The sequence below is a fragment of the Panthera leo genome, chromosome C2 (genome assembly GCF_018350215.1).
Source record: "Panthera leo isolate Ple1 chromosome C2, P.leo_Ple1_pat1.1, whole genome shotgun sequence".
In the NCBI taxonomy this organism is placed as follows: Eukaryota; Metazoa; Chordata; class Mammalia; order Carnivora; family Felidae; genus Panthera; species Panthera leo.
In genome coordinates, this window is record NC_056687.1 from 148,207,139 (window position 1) to 148,234,175 (window position 27,037).

The following is a 27,037-nucleotide window of genomic DNA, read 5'->3' on the forward strand; positions in this document are numbered from 1 at the left end:
GGCTGACCGGGAGAAGAATCCCTCTCTGCTTGCTACAGCAGTAGAGCATAAGCAGGGATGGAGTGGCTTCTCTGCAGGCTTGGGGACCAGGCTTCTCTGTCTTGTGTGCCGTCATGCTCAACACGCAGCTTCCATGGTCTAAGATGGCCGCTTCGGCCTCCCCACCAGCAGCACGAAGGGCAGGAGGGAAGGGACGTCCTGCTCCTTACCTTTTAAGGGCATGGTCCTAAGGTTGCTCGTGTCACTTCTGCCTTCACCCCCTGACCACACCTAGCTGCGCAGGGAGATTTTGTTGTCCTAAACTAAAAGATCTAGTGCCGTAACCCAGTCGTTCTCAAGGTGCCGTCCCTGGACCAGCAGCATCGGCATCTTGTGAGGCTGTGGCCAGATGGGGGTGCAGGATGCCAGAACCAGAAGCCAAAGAAGGAAGAATCGTTAGTGTGTAGGGGCTAGGCCTGCCTCCCTCTGACGTCCCCATCCCAGCCTCCTACAGGCTCTGGAGTGAGGTGCTACCCCCACTGCCCTGTCTCTCAACACTCCACTATATCCCCCAGCCATCCCCTAGCAAGGACACTCAGACCTTTGTCCCCAGCCCAGATGAGATGAGAACATTTCAGAAGGATGTGCCAGAAGTGAGGCACAAAGCAGGAGTTGTACCCTTCTCCTTTCTCCAACCAGCAGGGCCCAGGACTCAAGGGGCCTTCCAGGAGCTGCTGAGAATCCAGGCTGGGGAAGGTCCCTGTAACTTAGCCCTGATGACTCTCCTGGGCCCTCAGGAACAGGTCCTCTAGGGAGGTGGTATTTCTAGGCTTTGGGCTTACCTCCTGAGTAACCTAACCAGGGGGTGCTAAGCCATGGCAGGAAAAACCGTTTTGGTTCTGCCCAAATAGCAAGGGGCAGCTGCCTGAGAAAAAGTGTTCATGTGGCCTTTGCCACCTGCTGGCCTGTGACATGGGCAGAGCACCACCCCATCTGTAGAATGAGGAGACCTGATTCTGGAATTTGGTCCCTCCACAGCAGTTCCACTCCAGTGGGGAAGATGGATAATAACCAAACAAGCCACTAAAAGACATGCTAAGTCAGAGGAGGTGATAGGAGGTGCTGAGAGCGGCTGGTTTCCATCAGGGACAGGGGGCTAGTGAAGACCTCGTGGAAGAGTTGACATCTGAGCAGAGACAATGGCAGGGACGGGGATGAGCATACAGATACCCAAGGGAAGACCAGTACAAGGGCACTGTGTGAGAGCTTAGCTGGAGGCTTGAAGGAGCAGCAAGTGAGGCCAGAGTACAGCGAGGGGAGGGGAATATGAGGCAAGGTCAAAGAAGTGACAAGGTGCTAAAGAGGTGGTCAGATCACATAGGTCCTGAGGTATAAATGTGAGTTCACCCGGCCTCACAAAGCTCTAGAGGCAAGAACTATCATCCTCATTTTACAGATGAGAAAAGCAGCTCAGAGAGGTTGATGGTTTACCTGAGGCCACACAGCAAGGGAGTGAAAGCCAAGTCTACTGACTCCAGGTGATTTTCCCTGGGCCACACTAGCCCTGAGAACCACACCGCCTCTGAGGGCCTTTTCAGCACAGGTTTTCTGATGCTGTGATTGTGCTCAAATTCCCTACCAGTTGGCTTTGATTTCCTTTTCTGAGCATTCTGTGGCTTCTGGCCCTGGCCACACTGGATCCCCTGTAGGTATGTAGGGAGCTGCTGGTCAGGGTTGGCTCTGGAGGTGGGGGTCCAGGGGTGTGAGGGCATCAGAGGCAGTGATGGTCTAGACTCAGGCTCAGTGTGCAGGGCAGATCTCAGTCCCAGCTGCCTTCCAGAAACTTGTGAAGTGCAAAGTTGGAGATGATAACGAGAGGAACCACCCTGGTACAAGGCAAGCAGAATCAGGGCCGTAGCAAGACAGCACAGCCTGAGTCCAAGGGAACGCAGAGCAGGCATCAGGAGGGCTTCTAGAGGGAGGCAGCCCTCGTGCTGCATCTTAAAAAAACCTTTTTTTTTTTTTTTTTTAAATTGAGGTATAGTTGACGCACAATGTTAGTTTCAGGTGTCCAACATAGTGATTTGACAACTTACATGTTATGCTATGCCTTGTCCTTCATCTTGGAGGACGTATAATGTTTCAGCAAATGGAAAAGCAGGAGATAGGCAGTGGAAGTGGGGAAGGAGGGGAGAAGGAGAGCGTTTACACAGGGCCATGGCGTCATCACAGAAAGTGGCTGCCACTGCCCCACAGGTCTGCCCACCTCCAACACCAGGCACAACCCGAACGGGAGTGAAAGGAAGGACCCCTCCTTCACCCAGCTCTCCAACGTGCCCATGGAATCACAGATGGAGGAGCTGACCACCAGGTGCTCTCTTGCCCCACCTTCCTGAGGGTGGCATTGTCTGGGTGGAGGTGCTTCGATGGGCGGAAGGATCGTGTCCCTCCCCCTTTGACTTCTGTCTGCCCCGAGGTCGCCTGCCTGGGTTCTGGGCCTGCGATTCAGCAACTGGCAGTCAGAGGGCAGAGAGACCCAGCCATATCCCTGATGACCTCAAAGTCCCAAGAGAAGTTTTACCAAGTGTGGGTTGCTAAACCCTCTTTTCTCACTCAGTTAAACTTTTCAGGGTCAGAGACCATGGTATTCAAAGAAGGATGGGGAGGACCTTTACAGAGTAGTCCTCCTCCTTGAGGCAGCCAACATTCGGGGGGATACTGGGTGCCAGGCCCAGGGCTGTGGGTGGGCCCAGAGAACAATCCCACGTGGTATTCCCCCAAGGGTCTGTGGGAGGAGGGGACGGGTCCAGGGGAACCCTGAGCCTAAAGAACAACCGTGCCAGCAGCCCTGTTCCCAGCGCCCTTGTACACATGCACGCACCCCCGTGTATGCCCGCATGGCCACGCTAAGCCCTTTCTTCGTGTGGCCCAGGCTGGCCATCCAGGCGGAGGAGAATGAGATGCTGAAGGCCGCCCTGGGCAGCGCCCTGCGTGGCAAGGAGGAGGACTTCCGTATGTACCACGAGACCCTGGGCCAGGTGAAAGGGGTCTTCCTGCAGGCCCTGCGGCAGCAGAAGGTGGACAAGCACTAGGACGGTGGCTCAGTGTCAGCCTGGCTGGACGAGGCAGCCTTAGGCTCTGAGACGATGAGGCTCTGTCGACGCCATCTGCTCTGGCAGCCAACCTGGGGCAACCAGCTCAGCCCCTTCTCCCAGAAGAGTTTCCCCGAGGGTGGCCAAAGCCAACATCTCAGACCAGGAGGGCAAAGGAAAAACCCCGGATGAGCCCTGACGGAGACCCTGGACAGGCGTGGATACGGCAGGGGAGGAGGCCCAGCTGCCTGCTCAGCACCGGCATGAGCTCTTGGACGACAAGCCGGCTGTGAACAGACGGCGGTCCCCTGGGCAGGTGCTCACCACCCTTGTCCTAGGACCTAGCTGGGAGTCCCTGTCTGCCCACATGGCTCCATATGCACAGGCCAGCCCTTCGTGCTCCAGCTGGGAGTGTCCCTCAGGCCCACCAGCACCCCCCCCCCCCACCAGGGCATATACCCCCCATTCTCCCCTCCATGGCTCCATCCGTGGCCACCCCCAACCTTTGCAGCCTTGGGGACATGTGCTCCCAGCCACTTTGTCAACCTGCTCTTCAGGGGTCTTCCTTAGATGCAGACCCTCAGACTTGTAATAATAATGATTATTTTCATAGTCGCCACAAGTCCTAGTGAGTGAGCATCTGTTGTGGAAACCTGACCCCATCTAGTCCTTTAGTAGCCCAAGGATTTGTCACCCTATTTTGCAAATGAAGAAACTGAGGCTTATAGAAAGAAGCTGGGCTAACATTTAACCCTCCAGTGGAGCAATTAGCCAGGACGGGAGTGCCCCCCCCCCCCCCCCCCCCCCCCAGCCAGCTGCTCCGGGGTCGCCTCCGTTTGCTTCCAAAAAGGCTGCCTCTAGTGGATGCTGGTGGTGGAGGGCAGGTGCGGAGCTGGGCAGGAGCTCCAGGCAGGAGGATTCTGAGGCAGCGAGCCCAGGCAAAGGCATGGTGTTCCTCCCTCACGACCACACAGGGGAGCGCTGGGAGGGCTGCGGCAGGAGAGCCCCCAGGTCCCTCTGTAACTGTCACAGGGTCACTCCCTGCTTCACTGCACTTACGGCCATGGGGAGGGGTGGCCCTAAGGAAAGCCATCCACAGCCACACACACCGACCAGACCCCCTGGCCACACCTGTGTGCACACAGGCCCACACAAAGGCACAGATGCACACAAATACCTACACCCGGGAGTACGCAGCCATACGAGAGCGGCGTTCACACCCCCAGACACGGGCTTGTGCTCACACTCCCACACGTGAAGACCAGTCACTAGCACAGTGACTCATAGATGTGGGGGCACATGCCGTGCAAATACCTCCTCCCGAAGGGAAGCCACCTGGGGCCCCTGGGACCCTGTCTGCTCAGGCCCTTCCTCGGGGATGGGGCCGTGGAGGTACTCTGTGTTGCCCCACAGTCAGGAAGCCCCGGACCCTGCCTGAAGTGACAGGTCTAGAGGCTCCTCGGCAAGTGAAGGCCAACAGGATGAAGCAGCAGTCCTGATGGGGTCCTAAGGGTCCCTGGAAAGGAAGAGCTCTCCTCCAGTTCCTGGTGGAGGGAAATGGCCAGGCAGCGCCGGAGGGACTGAGAGGGTCTGTGCTGGGAGGGGACGTTGTGTGACCGTGAGGAGTGGGCCCAAGGCAGAGTCAGGACACCAGACCAAGTGTTCAGCACCTTCCCCTACAGGTGCGGGGGAGCCCCCGAGGGTGGTCTGAGTGCCTGTGTGCAGGCTCCAGCCCCTGGGGGAGTCCCTGGGAGGGACAAGCAGGCAGAGGACCAACTACCCTTCCTCAGGGATGGACAGGGTGGTCACGTCGGGGAAGCACAGGGTGGCATAACCCACACTCTAACCGCTCAAGGGTGGTTTTGCTGCCCTTCCTGGGTCAAGGGTGCATCTGAGAAAGGAAAGTGCGTCAAGTCACGGGGTCTGAATGGGGGTGGCGCCTGGGGCAGATCTCTCTTCCAATTCACCAGCTGTGTGGCCTTGGGCGAGTTACTTAACCTCCCAGAACCTCCACGTCCTCATCCGTAAAATGGGGGCAGAACTAGAAACCTCCGTCAAGGGCTGTTGAGCTGTCAAAGAACAGCTCAAAGACATTTAACTGATTATTTGGTTGCCATTCACTTCTGTACAAGGCACATGTATCAATAGATTGATTTCATTCCACAAAGACAAAACAGGATTTATACGAGAGAGAGAGAGGCCAGAAAAGACTGCCATCGGGCATAGTAAATCTTGTTTGCTCATTTTGGGGTCAACTGATTAATTGGCATCTTGCAGAGGTCAGTCTGGGCACTCACTCCTTGCTTAGGCCACCTGTGGACATAAAGACAACAGTCTCCATTTACAGATTCTACAGGCAGCCTTGAGAGCTTTGCCGCGGAGCTGTGTGCTGTGGCACCTGCCATCAGCACCCCAGCTTAGTTAGACCAAGTCTGCTCCATCCTCCATCAGAATCCCTCTTCAGGAGTCGCTGAGTTAAAAAGGGTCGAGTGCTAGAGCAGTGGCTGGCACACAGTAAGTACTTAATAAATGTTAGCCCTTGGTATTACCTGTTACCGCTGTTACCTCTTGAGCCGCCCCACTGCCCCAGGCACGGGGGTGTCGGGTGAGACAGACATGGCCCCTGAGCTCTAGGAAGTGCCCCGCCAGCCAGTGGGGGAGACAGACTCACAGGCCGCCATCTACTCAGCCGGCCGGCCATCAGGTGGGGAGTGCCACCGGCATGCCAGCCTCTTCAGGCCTGTGAGCGGTCCAGAGGTAGATCTGACTTGCTGTTTTCGGGGAGCCCCTGGTCAAGTCAGAGGCATGGCAAATAGGGCTGGGATGGAGTGGGAGGGGGTGGGGTGGGGGTGGGATGCACACAGAATGCAGCCCCTCAGAGCCTCTCACCTTCTCTGCTGAGGCTTCCAGGCTCGTTGTCCAGATCTGGGGTTTGGGGGGGAGGGGGCTGTCCATACTTCCCTGAGGAGTGGGAGGTGGAGGGTGGAAGGGGAAGGCCCAGGAGAGCCTGGGAGCAGGCTTTTTAAGGAAGGGAGGGGTTGTCAAAGGGGCCAAGGACTGGGGCCCTGAGGATCTAATGCAAGTGGGCCAGGTGGGGAGTAGGGCGGCCTGGTCTGTGCAGTTTAGTGACCGTGGCCCCTCCCGAGCAGCACCACCTGCCCCTGGGACCCTGAGGAGGAACTCCTCAGCCCCCAGGCAGGTAGGCAGCCCATGGGCTGGACTTGCCTTTCACAGATGACAACGCTGAGGTCCCTGGCCCGGAGCTGAAAAGTAGTAGGGGGAGGAGAGAGACAGGTGCTTGGAGGGCGGAGGGACAAGGACAAGTGAAGAGGCTGGGTTGGGGAGAGGCCTCACGTGAGGACTCTCCCTGGCCGCACCCCAGGCAGGTGCCGCGAGCCTGGGTGCTCAGGTTTCGGCACTGACAGGTGAGACCTGGTTGAGCTGTGGGTGTGGCTTGGCCACTGTCCATGTGAAGGCCTCTGGGGCATTACAGCTGAGCTGGACAAGGTTGCAGCCTGGCTCAGGCTGATTCCAACCCCAAATACATTTCATTGCCATGGGGCCCCTCCCCTGCTTTCAGGAGCTCAGGGCAAGGTGGCCTGCAGTGGGGGTCCTCCTCTGCGCCCCCATATGCAGTGGCCAGAACCAGCCTCTTCTCTCCATCTCCATCCCCAGCGAGGCCCAAGCTACCCCACCCCCTCTCCCCAGGCACTGCCTACAGCCCCTGAGCCTTGCATACACACACACACAAAGTACATACGTCACACACTAGATACATAACACACATGCACATGCAAAGTGCACACGGCATACATATACACACAACAAACACCGCAAACAACATGCAAGGCAACACATACACAGACCCCACATACAACAGACACAAAACACAATTATAGACACACAGGATACTTCCCGCCCATTTGTACTCTGAGTAACAATACACTGGGAAATGAAAGGGGACGCTGGGACTTGAGGGAATTGGCCCCCCTGCCCACTGTATCTTTCCCAGTGTCCCTTGCAGCATTTGGGAAGCTGACCCAGGCCTTTGTCCTGATCTAAGCCCGGTCGACTTCCTGCCCTTGCTTTGTGGACTGGCCACGCCAGGCACCCTCCCTTGCCACCACCCTCATACGGGGTGAGGCTGGCTTTGGACTGTCCGGTGCCACGTCCAAGAGGCCTCTCTAGCCCTCTATCCAGCCTGCCCTCCCCACATGCCAGGCTCCCTGCAGGCCCCGCTGCGCACAGCTCCTGCTGGGTGAGCTCTGCCTCCCTGGGCTTCTGGAGTGAGGGAGCTGTGGCTCTCTTCAAGAGCAATTCAGTGAGCCAGGCCCTTCATGGAGTGAGTCATGGAATCCCCCCAAAGCCCGATAAGGACAGAGCAGGCTCATTTACAAATGGGGATCTGAGGCTCTGAGAAGTGGATCCCACCAGCGAGGCAGATCTTGGGCTCAGGCTCAAGTCAGCTAGCTGAGCCTGTGTTCTGCATGTGCAGCCAAACCACCCATCCGCATCTCTGAGCCATTCTCTTTGAGCCTCGTGAGAACTGGCTGGCATGCCCAGGCTGGTCTCGGCCTGCAACCCAGGGTGGGTGAACAGGGTTCTTGCCTCTGCAGAGCGATCAGCTCCAGAAGCTTATGGGGCTGACCTCCTTGGGTATCAGCTTCTTTTTCTATCAACTGGGGGAAATGGTAAAACCTTCCCTAGGGGTTGTGGTGACATTAAAGAGTCCATGTAAAGCCTTAGAACAGTGCCTGGCTACTGGGGTTAACTTACTACCCTTCTAATAACCACTGACTCTACCTCAGGACTCCACTCGGGTGTGCCGCACCCCACCCCTGCCCAGGAAGCCCTCCCTAAGCCCTGAAGTCTGGCTCAGGCATCCATCCCTCCTCCAGTGTGACCCATGATCCCAGCTGCAGCCCTCACCCAGCCCCTATACCGTGCAGTAATCTCCACGTACACTTCTCAGGGCCAGGCACCATGACGAAGGCCACTGTGTCATTCTGTGTGGTGTGTGTGCGGGGGTCTCCTTGCTTCTTCCTCTGGGCCAGTGTGTCTGCCTGGGAGGGAGCTCATTGCCTAAGGGCATTATGGGAGGATAGGGGACTCTCTCTCCCCTTCCCAGACCTTGGTCAGGCTCTGGAAGTTGCCCTGCTAGGGGAGGGGGGAGGAACAGCCCCTTCCTTCCCCATCCTCAGCTGAGCCTGTGGCTGGGGTCCAGAGATCAGCAGGAGCTCCAGGACCTGTCCTGTGATTTGTTTCAGTCACACAGCTCCTTCAACGCCACTCTTCCACCGACCCCAGACCCTCCTCACTGCACATGCCTGGACAGGCCCCCACAGACACAGCATAAGTATATACAGCTCCCTTAGACTCGAGGCTCTCATCCTAAAGGGAGACTAGCAGATGTTCCTGTCCTCTCTGTGGGTTCTTCAGCGTACCCTTCTGCATTGGGAAGGCTGGACTGAGGCCTTGGCTGCCCCTTCTGTGAGTGAGGGCCCTGTCCTGCTGCCCCCAGAGAGCTCCTGGTCGGTTAGGGACACTCAAGAGGATGCCAGCCACTCCACATACATATTTAAGCCTTGCCAAGTGACCCTGCTAGCACCCCTCCACTTGGGCAACTGCCTGTGGGACAGGGCTGAAGTATGGGGCCCCCTCTGCCACATGTCTCATGCCAGTTCCAGCCCTACTAGTTAAGACAGTCCTGCCTCAGGCACTGATGCCTGGCCGGTTAGGACTCTTGGCATGATGAAATGAACCAGGGCAGGGGGCTAGATGGATCTGCCCTGGGACGGCCCTTGGGAGTTCACATGTAAAGGTGCAGGCTAGAGTACCGAGCTGCGCATGAAGTGTGCATGTGTGTGTGTGTGTGTGTGTGTGCGCAGTGGGGGCAGGGCACAAGGCCAGTAGGGGCTGTCCGGAAGGCTTCCTGGAAGAGGGGAGTCCTGGATAGCAGTGAGAGGGAGACACAGGCTCTATAGACCAGAAGAGGCAGGTTGGAGTGAGGCCCAGGTGTCCCTGTTGGAGCCTATGCCACTGGCCACCCCTTCCCCCGCCCTTGCCCCCCCCCACAATCCTCCCTGCGGCTCCCTGTGGCCAGCAGCTCTGCAGCGCTCGGCTCTGCTCCATTCTGCTCAGCTCCGCTCCAGGAAGGCCACCTCCTCCCTGCCCTCCTCCACCCTCCTCCTGCTGTCACCACTCACCGCTCATAGCCTTGAGGGGGTGGGGACCCCAGGGCTGGACACACCCCACCGTGGCCCCAGAGCCTAGCTGGTCGGACGGACGCAAGGTCGGACGCAGGACCCCGGAGCCCGAGGTGGGCAGTGTGCCAGGGTCCCTCACAACCTCCTCAAGGTCAGTGCCATCTGGGGATGCAGCCACTCTGGGGTCCTTGAGACCTGTGGAGCCCACCTCAGGCCCCTCATCCCAGACTTCAGGCCCCAAAGCAGTCTTTTACCCCAGGTGTACCTAAGGTAGGCAGGACCAGGGGGCAGGGGCACCCCTGTGTCCACAGGGTAGCCTAGGTTCCAGGGGTCTATCGGAAGAGGTCCGAGGCCGGGGGCCAGCCCTGGCCCTGCTCACAGGGGCCTCACTGGAGACACCCTGCACCGGCCATGGGGAGCTAAAATTGGAAAGTAGCAAGTGGGAGGCAGCTGACAAAGCTATTTCGCGGGCTCTTCACTGTGCTCCGGTTTCAAGCTCCTGCTCCAATAACCCGATCCTCCAGGCCTCCCTACCCCCACCTGGCCGATGAGGAGCTGCCTCAGCCCTCAGCCCAACAGTGCAGAAGTCAGGCTGGGAAGCCCCCTTGTATGGGCAGGGGCAGCAATGCTCTTCTCTTATCTGAGATTCCAGACAGCTCACTGAGAACACACAATCCTGTCCCAGGCTCACTGTGTGACCTTGACAGGTCCCCGTCCCGCTCTGGTCCATGACCCCTCTATCTATGTAGTCGGGAGAATGCCAACTCTGGGGGCCCAGGAGAGCTGGTTGTGGTGCTGGTAAGGAAGATTTGGGGGAGGATCAAGGGTGGAAGACAGGGTCATGCCAGCCACCTCTTGCCCCAGCCCAGGCCAAGAAGGTGCCTATACATGTTTCTCCCTTTAATTTGGCCCTGGGTCTGTTAACCAATGCACCCTCGGGAAGGCCCCAGGCCAGGCTGCAGTCTAGGAGGGGATAAGAAGGGATGGCCCAGCAGGACTCCTGAGGATGAACTAGGCCCCGGAAGGAGGGAGTGGCTAGGCTCACCGTGAGCCCGATACCAGTCAGCACCTTGGACAGTGGCCAGCACCCTCCCTGGTGCCCGCCTGGCCCTGCCTGGCCCCACACCCACTACCCTGGGGCACCTCTTCAAATAGCACCGCCTCCAGCCAGTATCCAGGGCCTGAATACACAAGTACTGAGAGAGTGGGGCTGGTGTGGCCACGGACACAGGCAGGGACCACGGAAGTGGCAGACTGGGGCTCAGAGGCTGGTTGGGGCAATGGGAGTCAGTGAAAGGCTGGAGGCTGAATGAGAGGTAAGGAAGCTTGATGCTGGCGACAGGACCTTGGGGGTCTTGAGCTCTCAGGGAAGTAAAGGCAGCTCTGGAGGGGCGTGGGAATCAGAGAAGGGGATGTTGAGGTGAGTGGGGCATTGTTAGGAGCTAAAGGAGGTTTACTGAGGGGTGTGGGGACCCTTGGGGCCAGAAACATGATTGAGGTGATATAGGGTTCTTCCACATGAAGGTTATCTGAGGCCCTGGCAGAAGCAGTTTGAGCAAAAGGTGGGGACCGGTCTCCCTGAGAGGTATGAAAGATTAAACGAAGATGAGGCAGACAGGCTGAGAGTGAAGCTTATGTTTTCAAGAGCCTTCAATGGGCAGGGTGGGAGTGGGAGTAGCAGCTAGGAAGGGACACGGGATGTTGGCAGGTGTGGGAGGAATGGGGAGAGGGGAGGGGAGGATAATAGCATGAGATCTCTGAAGGGCAGGAGGGGCAATCTCTCTTCAGAATGGGATCCCCATCACCTTTGTGGGGCACCATGAGATGGGGCTAGGCAGGGCAGGGGGGCAGCAGTGCCCTCACTCGATCTGTCTCCCCCAGCACCATCCAGGCTATGGGCATCAAGACAGCGTTGCCCGCGGCGGAGCTGGGCTTGTACTCCCTGGTGCTGAGTGGGGCTCTGGCCTATGCTGGCCGGGGCCTCCTAGAAGCTTCACAAGGTAACAGCCGGGCTCTGGAGCAGAGGGTGGGAATCTTCTTCCCCTTGGGGCCTCAGGGTTCCACCCAGCAAGGCCAACATATTCCCTAGGCCCAGGGGGTTGGGCTGAGCTAGGCATAGTCACAGGGAGAGACAGATGCAGAGACACTACAGAGACCTGCACACAGAGCCACAGAGAGAGAGAGAGAGACTCAGACACTCAGGGATACAGAGACCTGGCCCCAGACACACAGTGAGACCCAGAGAGAAGCAGAGGCAGAGAGAAAGAGAGACCGACCTAGACCCATTCCCCTTTCTCTAGGGTGGGAGTCAGCCTTGCTGTAGGGGCAGGTGTGAGTGTGTGTGTGTGTATGTGTGTGTGTGTGGAGTCCTCCCCAGCCCCCACTAAGGCCACATTCTGTTCTCAGATGGGGCCCACCGGAAGGCCTTCCGGGAGTCTGTGCGACCTGGCTGGGAGTATATTGGCCGGAAGATGGTAGGTCCCACGCCCCAGGATCCCTGACTGAGGTCCCTTACCCTTGGCATGTCTCTCCCATCCCAGACCCTTCCTGACTCTCCTATTCCAGATATTCCCATGTAACAGAGGACTCACAGTGGGGAGGGTCTGTGGCTTGAGCTTCAATGCCTTCAGTTTCTCCACTGGCCCATCCTGTGTCCTCCTGGGGCCACATTAAGCCTGACCCAGACACTGTTCGTTTAGCAAATAAATTGAGACATGCTTCAGCAGGGGCCTCCAGAACCACCCTTCCCAGGAACAGTGCAATAATGGTGTAATGGGAGGCAATATGCTGGACAGAAGGGGAGCTTTGAGGGGCAGGGCAGCTCACATGGTGCCCCTCACTCCTCTCTACCTACCTGGCTGGGGAAGGCAAGGACCTCAGCTATTGCTGTCCTCTACTGCATAAGAATACAGGGGCTGGAGGGGTGCTGGGACTCTGATCAGCCAAAGTGCCAGCCCATCCTGCCCCCTGCCCCTCTTTAACCTGCCCGGGCCTGCCCCAGGACGTGGCTGACTTCGAGTGGGTGATGTGGTTCACCTCCTTCCGCAATGTCATCATCTTCGCCCTCTCTGGACATGTGCTGTTTGCTAAACTCTGCACGATGGTTGCCCCCCAGGTGAGCTGGACTGGGCCACCCTAGCCTCCCCTGCAACTCCCCCTCAGCTACAAGGGTTGGGGTCCCACCTCCATTTGTATGGATAGATAAGCCATTCCTTCTCCCTGTCTACAGCTCCGCTCCTGGATGTATGCCGTGTATGGGGCCCTGGCTGTGCTGGGCACGATGGGTCCTTGGTACCTGCTGCTGCTACTTGGCCACTGTGTCAGCCTCTATGTGGCCTCACTCTTGGGCCAGCCCTGGCTCTGTCTCGGCCTTGGCCTGGCCAGCCTTGCCTCCTTCAAGCTTGATCCTCTAATCTCCTGGCAGGTGTGCAATGGGGAGCAGCAAGGGCGGAGGGTGCAGGAATAGAACCCCAAACTTCTCACTCCATACAGAGCCCTTACCTCCTGAGTCTCCCCAAGCATTTCCTTCACTTTCCCACCTGTCTCCAAGCCTTTGACTGTGGCATAGACCTGCCCACAAAGTGGCCCCATCCACTGCAGCAGGGACAGGTGGTTTCCTGCTCTGTCCAAGCACTTAACATGAATTAGCCCTCAGTGGCCAGTGTTGACTGACTCTGGGCAAGACAGGAAGGGGCAGGACAAGGCTGGGCCCCTGTGGGAAGCTGGGTGGGCTTCCCAGAGACAGGGGCATCTGGTGAGCTGGCTGCCTATTCTCTCCCATCCAGAGCGGGTTTGTAACAGGCACTTTTGATCTTCAAGAGGTGCTGTTCCACGGGGGCAGCGGTTTCACAGTGCTGCGTTGTACCAGCTTTGCGCTGGAGAGCTGTGCCCACCCCGATCGCCGCTACTCCCTAGCTGACCTGCTCAAGTACAACTTCTACCTGCCTTTCTTCTTCTTCGGGCCCATCATGACCTTTGATCGCTTCCACACCCAGGTGAGAGGACACCCTGTGGGCCCCCAGAGCAGGGCTGGGGCCCGGTCTTCAGAGAGGGGCTCCCATCTCAGATAGGACTCCCAGGGCAGGCTGTGTCCCCATCCTCAGGCATGACCCCAGGATGAAGCCGTAGTGGCCTGCCTCCTCAGACCCCAGCATGGGGCCACATTCCCCCTTCAGACAAGGATCACCCGGTGGAGAAGTGTCTCCACTCCCGGGCAAGGCTGCCAGGATGAAGCCGCGTCTCCCCTCAGCCTCGGATCCCCGGGCAGTTGGTGCCTCCTCATTCAGAAAGGATTCCTCCGGCAAGGCTTGCCTCCCCACTCAGACACTTGGCATCCCCCAGATGAGCCAGGTGGAGCCGGTGAGGCGCGAGGGTGAGCTGTGGCGCATCCGGGCCCAGGCCGGCCTCAGCGTGGTGGCCGTCATGGCCGTGGACATCTTCTTCCACTTCTTCTACATCCTCACCATCCCCAACGACCTCAAGTTTGCCAACCGCCTCCCGGACAGCGCCCTCGGTGGGTGCGCGTCGGGCCAGAACAGGGGCTGGGAAAGACCAAAAGACCCTCTGCGCCCCCATGGCGTCACTGCTGGGGAAGCTGACACCCTGAGAGGGCACAGCACCTATCCAAGGGTGGGGGGACGGGGACTTATTCTTTGAAATGCCGGGGACTTGGAGATCGCTTTGTTCTGCGAGGCCAGAGCGGTTGGGGCTAAAGCCGGCCCCACTGGGCCTTGGGGTTGACTTCCACAACCGGGAAGGGGTCTCCCCGGGGCGGACCCAGTCCAGCTCCTCCCCCAGGAAGTAGGGACGGGGTCTCTGTGGGGGCTGGCCGGGTGCAAGGACCTCCCCTACGCACTGTGGAGAAAGTCTGTAGGGGAGACCCTGGCTCTGCGCCACCCCCTCCTGGGATTTGGGGATCCGGGGAGCGAAGACCCGCACGACGCCCCCCAGGCAGTGACGACACCCTGTCCCCAGCTGGCCTAGCCTATTCAAACCTGGTGTACGACTGGGTGAAGGCGGCCGTGCTCTTCGGCGTGGTCAACACCGTGGCTCGCCTTGACCACTTGGACCCGCCGCAGCCTCCCAAGTGCATCACCGCACTCTACGTCTTCGCGGAAACGTAAGTGTGAGATCCCGGGGACACGCCACGGGGATCCCCACTTTCCCGTAGCCTCTTTCCCCCACTCCCCTGGAGCTCTGCTACTGGCTGATGACACCCATCCACTCTTCTCCCTCAGGCACTTCGACCGTGGCATCAACGACTGGCTTTGCAAGTGAGTTGGGGTGGGGTGGGGCAATGGTCACATCAAACTGCCAGGTGTCTGAGCAGGGCAGTGCAGAGACTGGTCCACGTTCTAAAAGATCAGCCCTGGGCCAGAGGAAGCAAGGAGGAGGTCGTCGCAGAGGTCTAGGTGAAAGACAGAGGTTTGGACGTGGATGGGGGCATTGGAGGTGAGAAATGGTTGGAGACACACCAGGGGGAGCCTGGACAGGACTTGGCCATGGATTGAGGGACTGGGAAGGAGAGGGTGATGACTCCCAGATTCCTATCTGGGAGGTGCAGCATCCAGAGAGGGGTTCAGTGTGAGAAATGTCTGGTAAGATCTGGGAGACATCATTGTGGAGGTTCAGAGAGGTGGTTGGGTCTGAGGGTCTGGGGTCCAGAGAAGTCTGGCCAACTGATGCAGCTCTGAGCGTCATGAATGTGGGAGGGTAGTCTTTGGTCCTTGGGAGTGCATTAAGTCTCCAGGAGAGAGAGAGCAAAGAAGAGGAGACTAAGCGTAGCTGAGATTGGAGCTGGAAGGACTCCCATTGGGGGGAAAGGGAGAACCGTAGAAGGGACTGAAAGGCATGGTCAGAGGAGCAGAACGGTCAAGACCACATGACAGCCTGGAAACAAAGGGAGACCAACCAGGCATTGTGGGGGCAGCTGGGTCAGATGCTGCTGGGGAAGCTACTGAGGGGGGAACACAGAGGAGTGACTGAAGGGAGAGGTGAGGTGTCTTCAGACAGCAAACAATGGGACATGCTTGGTTGCTAGAAGGAAGTATAAGCTGGGGAGGCAGAATACAGGGGTGATTGTTAGCGTAAGGTCTCTGGGAGGTGATGGAACCAGAGCTAGGCAGCAGCTTGGCTTTGGGACAGGGAGGAGGAAGAGAAGCCATCATGGAAGCAGAATGGCAGATGAGTGTAGAGAAGTAAGGGATCCACCTGAAGGCTTTGGTTTTCTCCATGAAGTGGGAGGCAAGGTCACCAGCTGAGAGATGCAGAGTTGGGCATGGAGGGAGGCGGCATCTTTGTGTCTGCTTTCCTCCTGCCTAGCTCGCCCACCACACCCATTCAAGTTGTGGGAGAGATAAGGGTGGCATAACCACTGCAGAGCATGGCAGACGAAGCTGACCAGAGAAACCGTGGCATTGAGAGCCCAGGTGGGGTTGAAGGTAGTGGATTTTTGGACACTAATATGTGAAGGTGTGAGATTTTCCTTATTAGGGCTTAGCTTCTTGGGTGCAGGTGAGGAGAAAGTGGGGGATTGGGCTCTCTCAGATGGGTGAGAAGGAAGAAGTGAAGGATACAGGGTTTTAGATTATTTATAATGATGACTCATTGAATTTAAGCCCATTAAAGATGGTGGTAAAGATAGGGTCTTAAGATGAGGAAGGGGCAGAGGGGTCAGTGAAATTGAAGAAGTGGAGGTGGGAGGCCACATCAGGAGGGGCTGGTCGAGAATGGCAATTAGGAAGGAGTGAAATTTCAAGAGGTGACAAAGTTGGAGTTTGTCCATGGGAGTGGGTGGCTGAGTTGATGTGGAGAAGAAGCCATTGGCAATGAAGAGGTCAAGGCATGGTGAGGCCAGTTACTCAAGGGGTCTTCTACTGAATTTGTTTAACAAATATTTATTGAGAACCTACTATGTGCCAGGCACTGTTCTAGGCACTGGGGATACAGCAGTGAACATGGCAAAGACCCTGAACTCATGGAGCTTACAGTCTAGTGGGGAGAAACAGACCATAAACAGGTAAACAAACACATAATAATTTTAGAGAGTGGTAAGCGTTATGAAAAAAAATAAAACAAGTGTAATGGGATAGAAGCTGGCCACAGGATAGAAGCTTCTACAGTTGTGGTCCGGGCAGGCCTCTGTGAGAAGCTATTTGAATAGAGTATTGAGTGATAAGGAAATCTGAGGAAGAGAAGTCCAGAGAGAAGGAACAAGTGCATAGGCTTGAGGCAGGAACCAGCTGTGTTTGCCTGAGGGACAGGAAAGCCAGTAAGGCAAAAGCATGCATGAATGAGGGGGGAAATGGTGGGTGATGAGGTCAGGGAGGGATCTTCTAGACTTAGTAGAGAGGTGGTTTCTTCTAAATGTAATGGGGAGCCGCTGGGGGAGGGTGGAAGTCATGTGATCTGACTTACACTCTTAAAAGATGCCTCTAGCTGCTGTAGGGGGAGAATGGACGGTAGGGGGCCAAAGGGAGAAGCAGAGAAATGGCTTAAGAGGCTCTTGCAATAATCTATGTGAGGAGATGATCGGCTGGATGAGGGTGGTAATTGGGGTGGCAGCAGTGGTCAGGACTGGGTGGAGCCTATAGAATTTGCTGGCTTGGACGTGGAGAGGGGACTTGATAGTCCAAAATGGCACCGAGGCTTCTGGGTGCAACTGAATGAATGGAAGTGTCATCATCTGAGATAAGGATGCAGTGGGTTTGGATAGGGATGGGGGAATCAGTCATTCGAGTGAGATGTCTAGTGACAGGGAAATGTATGAATCAAGGGAGCAGGCTAAAGACACAGATTTGGGGCTCATCAGCATAGAGGCAGTGTTCAAAGTCTTGGGTCTGGATGAGATCACTTAGGGAATGGATAGGAGATAGGGAATTCAAAGCTGAGCCTTGCACCTTCTGAAGTTGGGTAGAGGAGAGGCAGCCTCCTCTGGGTAAAATGTGCCCAGGGTGATAGCGTTGAGGAGGGCTGCCCCTGTTGTGTATCCTTTGCCCATCTCCTACTTGCCCTCACCCACACTCTTGCTTGTCCTTTCTCCTGCCTTTCTTGCAGGTATGTGTATGACCACATTGGTGGGGAGCACTCCGAGGTGATCCCGGAGCTGGGGGCCACTGTGGCCACATTTGCCATCACCACTCTGTGGCTTGGACCTTGTGATATTGTTTACCTGTGGTCATTCCTTAACTGCTTTGGCCTCAACTTTGAGCTCTGGGTGCAGAAGCTGGCTGAGTTGGGGCCCCTAGCACAAATTGAGGTGAGTGGGGAAGGTCTGGGGTAGTGGTTGGCTGGGTCATTGGAGGGGGTGGCACTGCTGCTCTCTAGAGTCTTCCAGCCACATGTGGCCCCCCGTCCAGAACTTTCTCAGCACACCCTCCTTGTTGTCAGGGCAGTGGCTCCCCCTTTGGGTATCTAGCACTTCCTTCTATGAGAAGTGGACACCTGCACCAGGCTGTGTTGGGCCAGACTATCCCCTCTCTCTGGTCATCCGTGTCCTCATCTTTAACACTGAGGGGGAGCTGGGTGCCTGAGTGGCTCAGTTAAGCATCCAACTTCAGCTCAGGTCATGATCTCACAGTTCGTGGGTTTGAGCCCCTCGTCAGGCTCTGTGCTGACAGCTCAGAGCCTGGAGCCTGCTTCGGATTCTGTGTCTCCCTCTCTCTCTCTGCCCCTCCCCCGCTCATGCTCTGTCTCTCTCTCAAAAATAAATAAACAAACATCAAAAAAAAAAAAAAAAAAAAAAAAAAGAGGGAGAGCTGACCTGGGGGCTCTCAGAGACCCAAGCCCATCCCCAGGACCTGGGATGGCCATGTGGGCAAGACCTGTGGCCAACCATGTCTTCTTTCCTCTGGCCCTCTTGCCCCACTGCCAATGCTCTCCTGGACTGGGCAGGCCTCTCTGTCGGAGCAGATGTCTCGCAGGGTCCGGGCCCTCTTTGGGGCCATGAACTTCTGGGCCATCATCATGTACAACCTTGTAAGCCTGAACAGCCTGGAGTTCACAGAGCTGGTTGCCAGGCGCCTGCTACTCAAAGGTGAGGGAAAGGGGGGTGTGACTATAAAAAATGCCAGGCAGCAACCTTAAGGACTGTGACCTTCTGGCCCTTCTGAAATGCCCCCACCCCAACCCAACACCCTGGGGACTCAGAGGGAGGGCTAGTCAAGTGGGGACAGGCATGAGAAGAGTCACTGAGGATGGGGTCCTGCTCCTGCGCATTGATGACCTCTTTCCCACACAGGGTTCCCCCAGACCACTCTGGCCATCCTGTTTGTCACCTACTGTGGTGTCCAGCTGGTGAAGGAGCGAGAGCGAACCCTAGCACTAGAGGAGGAGCAGAAGCAGGACAAAGAGAAGCCCGAGTAGGTGGGAGGAGGAAGAGGGGAGAGGGATGGGTTCTGCTCAGCTGTTCCCAGGCGCGGGCCCAGACCAGGCCAGATGGGGCCTGACTGATAGAATAAAAGACTTTTTCTACCACAGTTTGGCTGTTCCCTGTCCCTTCTCCCAGCAGTCTCCTGGCTCCTTGTCCATGCTGGATGAGGGGGTGGAGGTTCTGGGCCCCAGGGAGTGGGGGGCAGGCTCTTGGTACACACAGACTGTGGAGGAGAACCTGTGTGGAGTGCAGAGGCCGCTGACCTGGCCAGCCCAGCAGCTGAACGTTGAAGCCCAGAATCTTCGACCACTTGGTCACTGACTCTTGGAGTACCTGATTCCAGACCCTGAGCTACTTGCTCAGAAGGCACTTTATTCTTCTTAAGGAAGGTGACTTATCCAGGCCGCAGGGTGTGCTTGAGGGGGACACTCCCCATCTGACAGGTAAGGAGATGGCTTCCCGTGGGGAAATTTCCCCACGCACACACACGCAAGCTGGGACTGGGCCAGAATGCTGCCTGGGACACCTCTCTGTGGTTCTGGCTCATGGAACAAGGACACCAAGGATATGGGGAAGCCTATGAGACCTTCAGTTCCTCATCCCTGCTGGAAAGGCTAGGACTGGGCAGCAATCTCCCTCCCCTGCCAAAGCAGCAGCCCGAGCGGCACAACGGGATCCAGGTGGGTTCTGGCCTCTCCCAGCCTCCTCTCGGGAGTCCCCATATGGCGGGCCTGTGTGGCCACAGGACAGGAGGGATGCTAAGTTCAGGCCCTCCGGGCTGGTCACATCTTGGTCAGGCGCAGCACGTTGAGCCGCACAGGTAGGAAGGTGGCACCGGCTGCGTAGGCGATCTCCCGCAGGACGCCCTCCCACTTCTTCTCATCCTCATTATATCTGGGGGTGGGAGGGATTGGGGACAGGAGCGCAGAGCTTGGTCAGCCAAGTGCAGAGTGGGCCCCGGCAGGGAGGGGTGGCTGGGTATGCTAGGCCCACCCCTGGGGACTGTCCCTCCGGCCCCAGGCCCATCTCCAGGAAGGTCTGGTCCTGGAGAATTCTCATGCCCTGGGAAAGGGGGCTGCCACAAGGCCCACCCTTAAAGAACAGCCACCCCACATTCCAGGAAGGGTCACCTCTTAAGGAATGTCACACTCCTCCAGGAAGGCCTACATCTCCATGGCCCCTCCTCTGGACAATTCTGTATTCAGCACTCCAGAAGCCCCGGTCCCCAAGTTCCACCCACCCCCATGCCGGCAGCAGGTGCCCCAAGCACGGAAACCTCTTCCCTCCACCCCCAGGAAGGGTCAGCATGGAAAGTGATGGTTCTGAGAAGCTGGAGTCCAGCTTCTTCTCAATCCTGGCCCCAGTTCTCCAGGATGGAGCAGGGAAGAAAAGCTTGGCTGCCTCTTCAGGGCCCCCTCTACTCCCTGGGGCCTGTTTCTGTGGGTCTCTGCCCTAAGCTTGGGGTCAACTCCTGATGAGACACAGCTGATGCTCCACAGTGGGACTTGGTACCCTGTGAGTCAACCCAGACTTTGCCAGCCACACAGAGAGACCGACTCTTGGAGTACCTGATTCCAGGGGCCGAGCAGGGTGTGTCTGCTGCCCCTTCCCCATGGGACTCCCTGGAAGAGGAATCGCCCCACTCCCAAATGAGCTTGCCAGTCCCGCTGTGGGCATCAGCCTTGCTCAGGCTTCCCCTCACCTCCCTGGGCCAGGCTCACCTCCAGATGTCATTGAGCTCTGTAGGGACCAGCTCTCCAGACTCGGTCTCCAGTGTGGCAAAGCCACCGATGGCATAAAGGGTGCCCGCCAGGCTGACCAGGCTGAGTGAGCTGCGTTCCTGCGGGAAGGCCTCAAAGGGTGCCCACCTGGTGGGGAGAAGGGGGCATGAAGAGGCGCATCACCCAGGGGCCTCAGGAGCCCCAGTGCCCATAGCTTCAGCTGCACCTCTTTGAAACCTGAATCCCAGACACCCATGCTCCCAGCACAACCTCTTGTGTCCTGACCCTCCCAGGACTGCCCACCGGTCTTCCCCTTTCTCCTGCCCCTCCCACTTCCCTTCATGCACCCCTGGTCATTGCATCCAGCCTGTCCCGTGAAATCCACCACAGATCTCCCCAGTGTCCCTCCTTTGCTCCTGAACTAATTCTTGCTTGCTCGCTACCTCAGCGGCCACTGAGCAGTCCTCTCCTGGTGCCCCTGCCCCATCCTTCTTCTCCTTTCACTGCCCAGTTATTCTCAGGGTGTCTTCACTCCCCTCCTCTGGCCCTGAAGTTGGACTTTCATCCCTACCCTCCAAAACAGCACTCAGGTCCCCAGCCACCACAGAGCATAAAATCCAGGCACAGCAGGCATCTCTGCTGATGTGCCTTTCTCACATCCCCCCTGCCTACCCTCTCCTGTCCTCAGGCTCCTTCCTGGATGATGTATCTGCCCTCACCATCCCTTGGGGTTTGGGCCTCGGTTTCTCCTTCTTACACTCTCTCTCCCGAGGGAGCTCGTCCCCTCCATTTTCTGTTGACCCCTGCTCAGCGTTCTCCCTGCCCTGGTGGGCTCCTCCTGGATGCCCCCAGTTCCCTCAAATCCACAGGTCCTAAGTGGACCCTCACGTTTCTGATCTAATGCCAACTGTTCTCCAATAAATGGCCTCCCACCCTGCCTCAAAGGCGTCCACTTCTCCCTCTTATCCCCAACATCCAGTCTCTAAATTCTATTTATTCTGTCTCCTAAACTCTAGCTGCTCAAGGTGTGGCTCGTAGACCAGAAGGGATCAGCATCACCTGGGGGCGGAGGGGGAATTATTACAAAGACACACTCAGGGCCTTCCCCAGGCCTGAGAATTAGAATCTGCATTCTAACATGATCCCTGGGAGATTCGTGTGTGCATTACAGTGGGAGATGCCCTAGCCTACGTCTTTCTCTAGTGCATCCCCTCTGCCCCAGTTCTGCTGTGCCCTCATCTCCAGGCCACCACCCTCCCTTGCTATACAGCTGCACCCCTGCCTCCTGGGAAATCTTTCATCTGTTCTCCGCATCAGCTGTCATCTAATAAAACACAGATGTGAGCCTAAAACCCATCACAGGCGTTTCACCGCCCTCAGGATAAAGTCCCACAGCCCTGCTCGCCACCTCTCCAGCCCACCCACCATACCTGAGCCAAGGCCCAACTTGGCACCAACTTCCCTCTGCCTGAGCATCCTTCTCCCACCATCCCTTTCGTGGGCTAAGTCCAAATGGACTTCCAACTCAGTTTTCTCCCGACCTCCCAGGACCAGGCAGCATCCGTTTTGGTCACCGTTGTATCCCTGGCACCAGGCCACTGCCTGGTATGAGTCTCTGAATGAGGAACCTGGCACCTCCCACCCCACTCTTGGGAGCTCTCCCCTGCAGAGCAAGCTGGCCATACCCCTTGCCCCACCTCGTGGGGGAAGCTCGCCTCATTGTTGATCAGGGGAGAGAGGCTATGTCTGTGCTGACGTCCAAGCTCAACAGCAGACGCCCAGGGCAGCAACTATGGGTCCTGCCAGGACAGACACGGAGGGGGCCAACAGGCCCAAAGCCACACAGCCAGGCGGTTACAGTGGGGCCCTTGGTCCCTGGCTGCCCAGCCCAAGGGGGACAGGAAACAGTCGTACTTGTTGTCCGCGATGCTGTATACTTCCGCTGAACTGGTCAGCCCCGTGTCTGTGACCCCAGCGGCTACAAAAATGCGGCCGTCGTGGACGGTGGCCCCGAAGAGGGAGCGGGCAGTCTGCATGGGTGCCAGCTCCTTCCACTCGAACTTCTTAGGGTCATAGACACACATCTTCTTCAGGCACTTCCTGGAAGGTGGGGGACACTGAGTGAGAGGGGAGGAGCCTGAGCACAGCGCCCCTCCTCGGCTTCGGCAGCACAGCGCCCCTCCTCGGCTTCGGCTTCGGCTTCGGTCCCTGCAGCCCGCACCAGCCCCGGAGAACCTGGGGAGGCCGTGCTCCCGCTCTAACCTACAAACCCGCTCGTGCGCCCGCTCCGGGCCCCAGCCTCACCTGTCACTGCCCTTGCCGCCAATGACGTAGACCAGGTCCATATGGGAGAGCACCGCGTGGCCGTACACAGCGTAGGGCAGCGGGTCCGATTCGCCCCATTTGAACGACCTGAAGGGGACGGGAGTAGGGCGAGCGCCGGGGTCAGGCGTGCGCTGGGTCCGCGTCTCTTCAGTCGCCCGCCCACCCGACGCACATTCGGAGCGCACCCCGTGCGTTACCGGCACCCCCCAGGTCCCTCTCGCACCCCGCTGCCGACCGCCCCGCCTCTACCCAGCCCGCCTCCGCCCGCCCGCAGCCCCGGCTCTCGCTCGAGCCCCCGCCGCCGGGCCCCTCAGCGCCGCCCCGCCCCGCCCCCGGCCCGCGCTCACAGCCGGTCGTAGCACATGACCGAGTCCAGGCTGCGCTCGCCGTCCTTGAGCTCCCTGCCGCCGACCACGTAGATGGAGTTGAGAGCCTCTCCCAGGCCGAAGAGGCAGCGCGGCGAGGGCAGCGGTGGCATTCCCAGCCACTCGGAATCCAGGTGGTCAAACTGCGGGGCCGGGCGTCCAGTCAGCCACCGGCCCCCACGTCCCCGGCCCCGCTCCACCCCGCCCAGCCACCCCGGGCCTCCAGGTGGGGCCAGAGCAGCCTGGAGGTCATCCCTGGAGACAGTGCCCTCTCTTCCTGCCAGGCGAGGAACAACTGAGGCCTCCGGAGGTTAGGCGCCCGGAAACCACCATTACAGCGCCAGGATGGGGCACCCCACGCGAAGTCCTGTCCCTTCCCCAGTACAACTCTGCAAGTGAGGCCTGCCTGCCCTGTTTTCCACCACATCCCACTCTACAGGAAACCTCCAAATACAGCTCTGCCACTCATCTCTTAAGATCTACAGTGTAAATCTGTGGCCCCGACCACCTCCACAGTCTTACACGGTGGTATCAGAGGCTCATCTATCTGGAAAGTTTCCGAAGGCTGAGCGGTGTGAGGATGAACGCTTTATCACCATCGAGTAACCTTCAAACAACCTTATCAAGCAGGCAAAATAATACCCCCATTTACAAACGGAGGCCCGGAGAAAATAAACAATGTGCCCGCGATATGCCTTGGCTGGTAACTGGTAGAGCCGCCCCCGGTCCCCCCACCCTGCCCCCGGTTTAACCCTGGCACCGTGTTGCCCCTCACCCCTCTCACACCTGGTCAGGCCTCGCTGAGCACACCACTGGCTAGGTTCATTCCAGTCTCTGTCCCTTGCTTACCATTCCCCAGGCAGAAACACCCTACCTTCCCCTTCACGCGTCCAAATTCCCCCCAAATAGCAAGACTCAAACCTACATGGCCAGTCACCAGGAAACCGTCCTCTCTGCCCTCCGAGATCCCACACTACACTACCACTTGGACTGGACACCCACTCTATTGGCCCTTTGCGGGCCTCAATTTTCTCATCTGTACAGTGAAAAGACTAGGCAGGAAAATCCCTTTGGGATACTCTATTCTATACTCCAGTCCTGGCTTCATGCAAAGGCCCTGGCTCCAGACCCCTACGCTGACCTTGCTCCCCCTTCTCACTGTGTCTGACCTCAACTCCTGGGCAGAGATAGAGCCTCCAACATATCAGACCATCCTGGGGCCAACATCCCCCTGAAACTGAGACATCGGAGTTATGTAACTAATTGTCAATTGCCTATAACTGTCTTCAACCTTCAGGCAAGTGGCTGTCAGTCAACCCCCCCCCCCCCCCCCCCCCGCCCCTGCCCCGGTGTACTTCTCATCCTAGACCCAATGGCCACTGCCAACAAGTAGACACAAGCCTCTCCTGGGCCCCGAGGCTGCCCCTCTCCATTCCCAGGACCCAGCGCTGGCTGCCCCTCCCAGGGCTGGGCAGGCACCTGCAAGAAGTAAGCACTCATGGGGTCCTCTTTGTTGTCCTCGTTGTAGAAGAGGCCCCCGGCCACAAAGACCTGGTTCTCCTTGGTCACAAGGCTGACATGGTTCTTAGGGATCTGGGTGGAGAGGGAAGCACAGTAACACTCGTTGGCTGCTGGATCATAGGCCACGGCTCCCTCCTCGCTGATCATGAAGATGAGGTCCTGCAGGAACATGCCAAAGCGCAGAGTGTCATTGAGGATCCCGGGTATGATACGTTCGTCCTCCTCCACCTGCTCCTCCTGTGCCTTGGCTTCGCCTGTGCCCTTGTCAGCAGCCTTGGACCCGGCTGCCTCCTTCCCCTTGTCCTTCTTCTTCTTGCGCAGCACAGTGAGGCGGCCCTCGTGTGCGTCCTTCACCATCTGCACCTTGCGCAGCAACTCGGGCTGGGCACGCACAAGAGGGTGGTTCTCCACGCGGCTCTCCAGGAAGGCGCGCGGCAGCAGGCGGCAGCGTATGCTCTCGAAGACCGTGGGCAGCGCACGCTGGCGCTCCGCCTGCGCCTTGGCGTCGCCGCTGCCCGCCCACCGCATCACCGCCTCGAACACCGCCTCCTCCTTCTCCACGTTGAGGCCGTCGCTGGAGATGATGGCGATGAGCTCGTCGGCCGAGAGCCCGAGGAAGTCGGCGTCGCGCGCCACCAGTGAGAAGCGCGCGCAGATGAAGTCGCGGGCGGCCACGGCCAGGCGCGCGCAGTCGAGGAGGAGGCCGAGGCGGAAGACGGCCAGGCAGTTGGCGAGGCACAGGCGCTTCTGTAGGAAAGACACGCAGATGGTGAAGATGGACGGGATCTGGAAGCGGTGCGCTGCTGCGAACAAGTCCTGCACGCTCTCCTCGTCCAGCGCGATCTCCGACGTGTACAGGTAGTGCAACACCTGGGCCACCACGTCCGGGGACACCTCCTCCAGGCGCAGCTCGCCGGCCTGCTCGGGCTCGGCCAGGAAGCGCGCCCGGAAGTAGGGGCTGCAGGCGGCCAGCACCAGGCGGTGGCACGGGAACTCGCGCTCGCCTACCCGCACCACGCAGTCGAGGAACTTGCCGTGGTCCAGCATGTCCTTGAGCCCGTCCTGCAGGAGCGTCTGCTGGTACAGCCGCTGCTCCTCCGCCTGCTCCAAGCCCAGCGCCATGGTGGGTGGCTTGGGGTGCCGCTGCCCGGCCAGGGGGGCCTCCTTTTTCTGTTCCTCTGCTTTCCTTCTGGGCCGCTCTCAGTCTACGCAGCTGTCTTCACGGAGCTATATATAGAGGTGGACAAGACCCTGTAAGGCGAGCCGCCTGGCTTCCTGCACATGACGCAGAGGGGACAGCTGGGTGGAGGCCCCCTCCCAGGGCAGCCTTGACTCAGCCCCAGGGGCTCATGGGACGGGGGTGGGGTGTCTGGGCCTAGGAGAGCCTCGCTGCCTCATTTCTAAATGGAGCACACCGAGGTTCCGTTTCAATTAAGGCTGCATTCCTTGGTCAAGCAATACCCCTGAAGGAAGGGGATGACTCAAGCTCTGCCCCTCGGTCCAGGGAGGAAGCATTGGTATCCCTCTTCCAGGGTCTCCCTTCCTTCATGCCTTCTGGGCCTTTCTGTCTGGGTGCTTCCATCTTCTTCCCTGGAGTGTATCTCACCCCAGCCACCCCTGGATTCAGTGTGCTTGGGTTTCCTGCTCAATGAACTTGGGAATGGCATTCACTCACTGGGGACCTTGGTGCCCTACCTTTAAAATGGGAGGACCTTTCCCCCTTTCTGCTCCAGATCTGAGACCCTCCTTAGACTGTGCAAGGAAGCAGGAAGGTCACCATCTTTCTGAAGGGCCTGTACAGGTCACATGGCTCTGTTGAGCCTCAGTCTCCCTTTCTACACAATGAGGCGTTGGAGGAGTTCGATTCTAAGGGCCACAATTAGAGTTCTGCTGAGGCTCAGAAGCACTGAGGTTCTGTGTTCCTGGGAGTACACTATCACAGGGTTTTAACACTGTAAGGCGTCAGACACGCTAGAAAATTAATTTCCTAGGATTTAACTATTCTAGGTATATAAACTCCCAGGGTTTTAGCATTCTAGAGGAGTGACACTGTGGATTCTACTGTTCAAAACGTTAACACTCTTAAGAGTTTAATGTTCTAAGACAGCTGTCTATGCTCACTGTCTTTGGTCCACACTAAGCTTGACCTGAGCCTACGTGGCCTTGGGGCCCTTGTACCCTGTCTACCATTTAGGGGGTCAGAGTAGAGGCCAAGGATAGCCAGTCCTTATGCCCAGCCTTCTCTGACCTCCTTACCACCCTCCCCCCACCCCACCACACACACACACACACACACACACACACACACACACACACACATCAGCCTCAGCCACCAAGATTAACTTGCTCCCAAAGTGCCAGAGGCTGCAGCTGTGGGTTAAATTTAGCCCCCAGGACACTGGTGTGAACTGTTATGGGGCATTCTCCCATCATTCCTCTGAGTCACTTGTTTATAACC

General features: G+C 57.9%; 3 protein-coding genes across 13 annotated transcripts in view; 2 read left to right on the forward strand and 1 right to left on the reverse strand.

Annotated features, from left to right (window-relative positions):
- CCDC13 (coiled-coil domain containing 13) overlaps nt 1-3,786 on the forward strand; it is a 54,411-nt gene extending 50,625 nt beyond the window's left edge. For 10 of the 11 annotated variants that reach the window (XM_042955473.1, XM_042955467.1, XM_042955464.1 and 7 more), the window contains 2 exons: nt 2,236-2,350; nt 2,912-3,786. In XM_042955473.1, coding sequence (XP_042811407.1) covers nt 2,236-2,350; nt 2,912-3,071 — 275 coding nt within the window. In that variant the 3' untranslated portion in view covers nt 3,072-3,786. Of the gene's footprint in view, nt 1-1,435; nt 1,518-2,235; nt 2,351-2,911 lie in introns of all 11 variants that reach the window. The other variant, XR_006207181.1, reaches the window with a different exon arrangement.
- Nucleotides 3,787-9,246: 5,460 nt separating this feature from the next.
- On the forward strand, nt 9,247-18,753 carry HHATL (hedgehog acyltransferase like). The gene is made up of 12 exons (XM_042903303.1): nt 9,247-9,428; nt 11,159-11,277; nt 11,684-11,751; nt 12,279-12,392; nt 12,507-12,701; nt 13,063-13,272; nt 13,619-13,790; nt 14,252-14,396; nt 14,515-14,550; nt 17,333-17,534; nt 18,170-18,311; nt 18,516-18,753. The coding sequence occupies exons 2-12, from the start codon at nt 11,172-11,174 to the stop codon at nt 18,638-18,640; spliced, it is 1,515 nt and encodes a 504-aa protein (XP_042759237.1). The 5' UTR covers nt 9,247-9,428; nt 11,159-11,171; the 3' UTR covers nt 18,641-18,753.
- A 266-nt stretch (nt 18,754-19,019) lies between these two features.
- On the reverse strand, nt 19,020-25,701 carry KLHL40 (kelch like family member 40). Its single transcript, XM_042955857.1, has 6 exons — nt 24,538-25,701; nt 23,041-23,201; nt 22,673-22,780; nt 22,283-22,468; nt 20,369-20,515; nt 19,020-19,541 (listed from the first exon to the last, which is right to left on the reverse strand). Exons 1-6 carry the CDS (start codon nt 25,699-25,701, stop codon nt 19,430-19,432), a joined length of 1,878 nt encoding a protein of 625 aa, XP_042811791.1. The 3' UTR covers nt 19,020-19,429.
- Nucleotides 25,702-27,037: the final 1,336 nt, after the last annotated feature.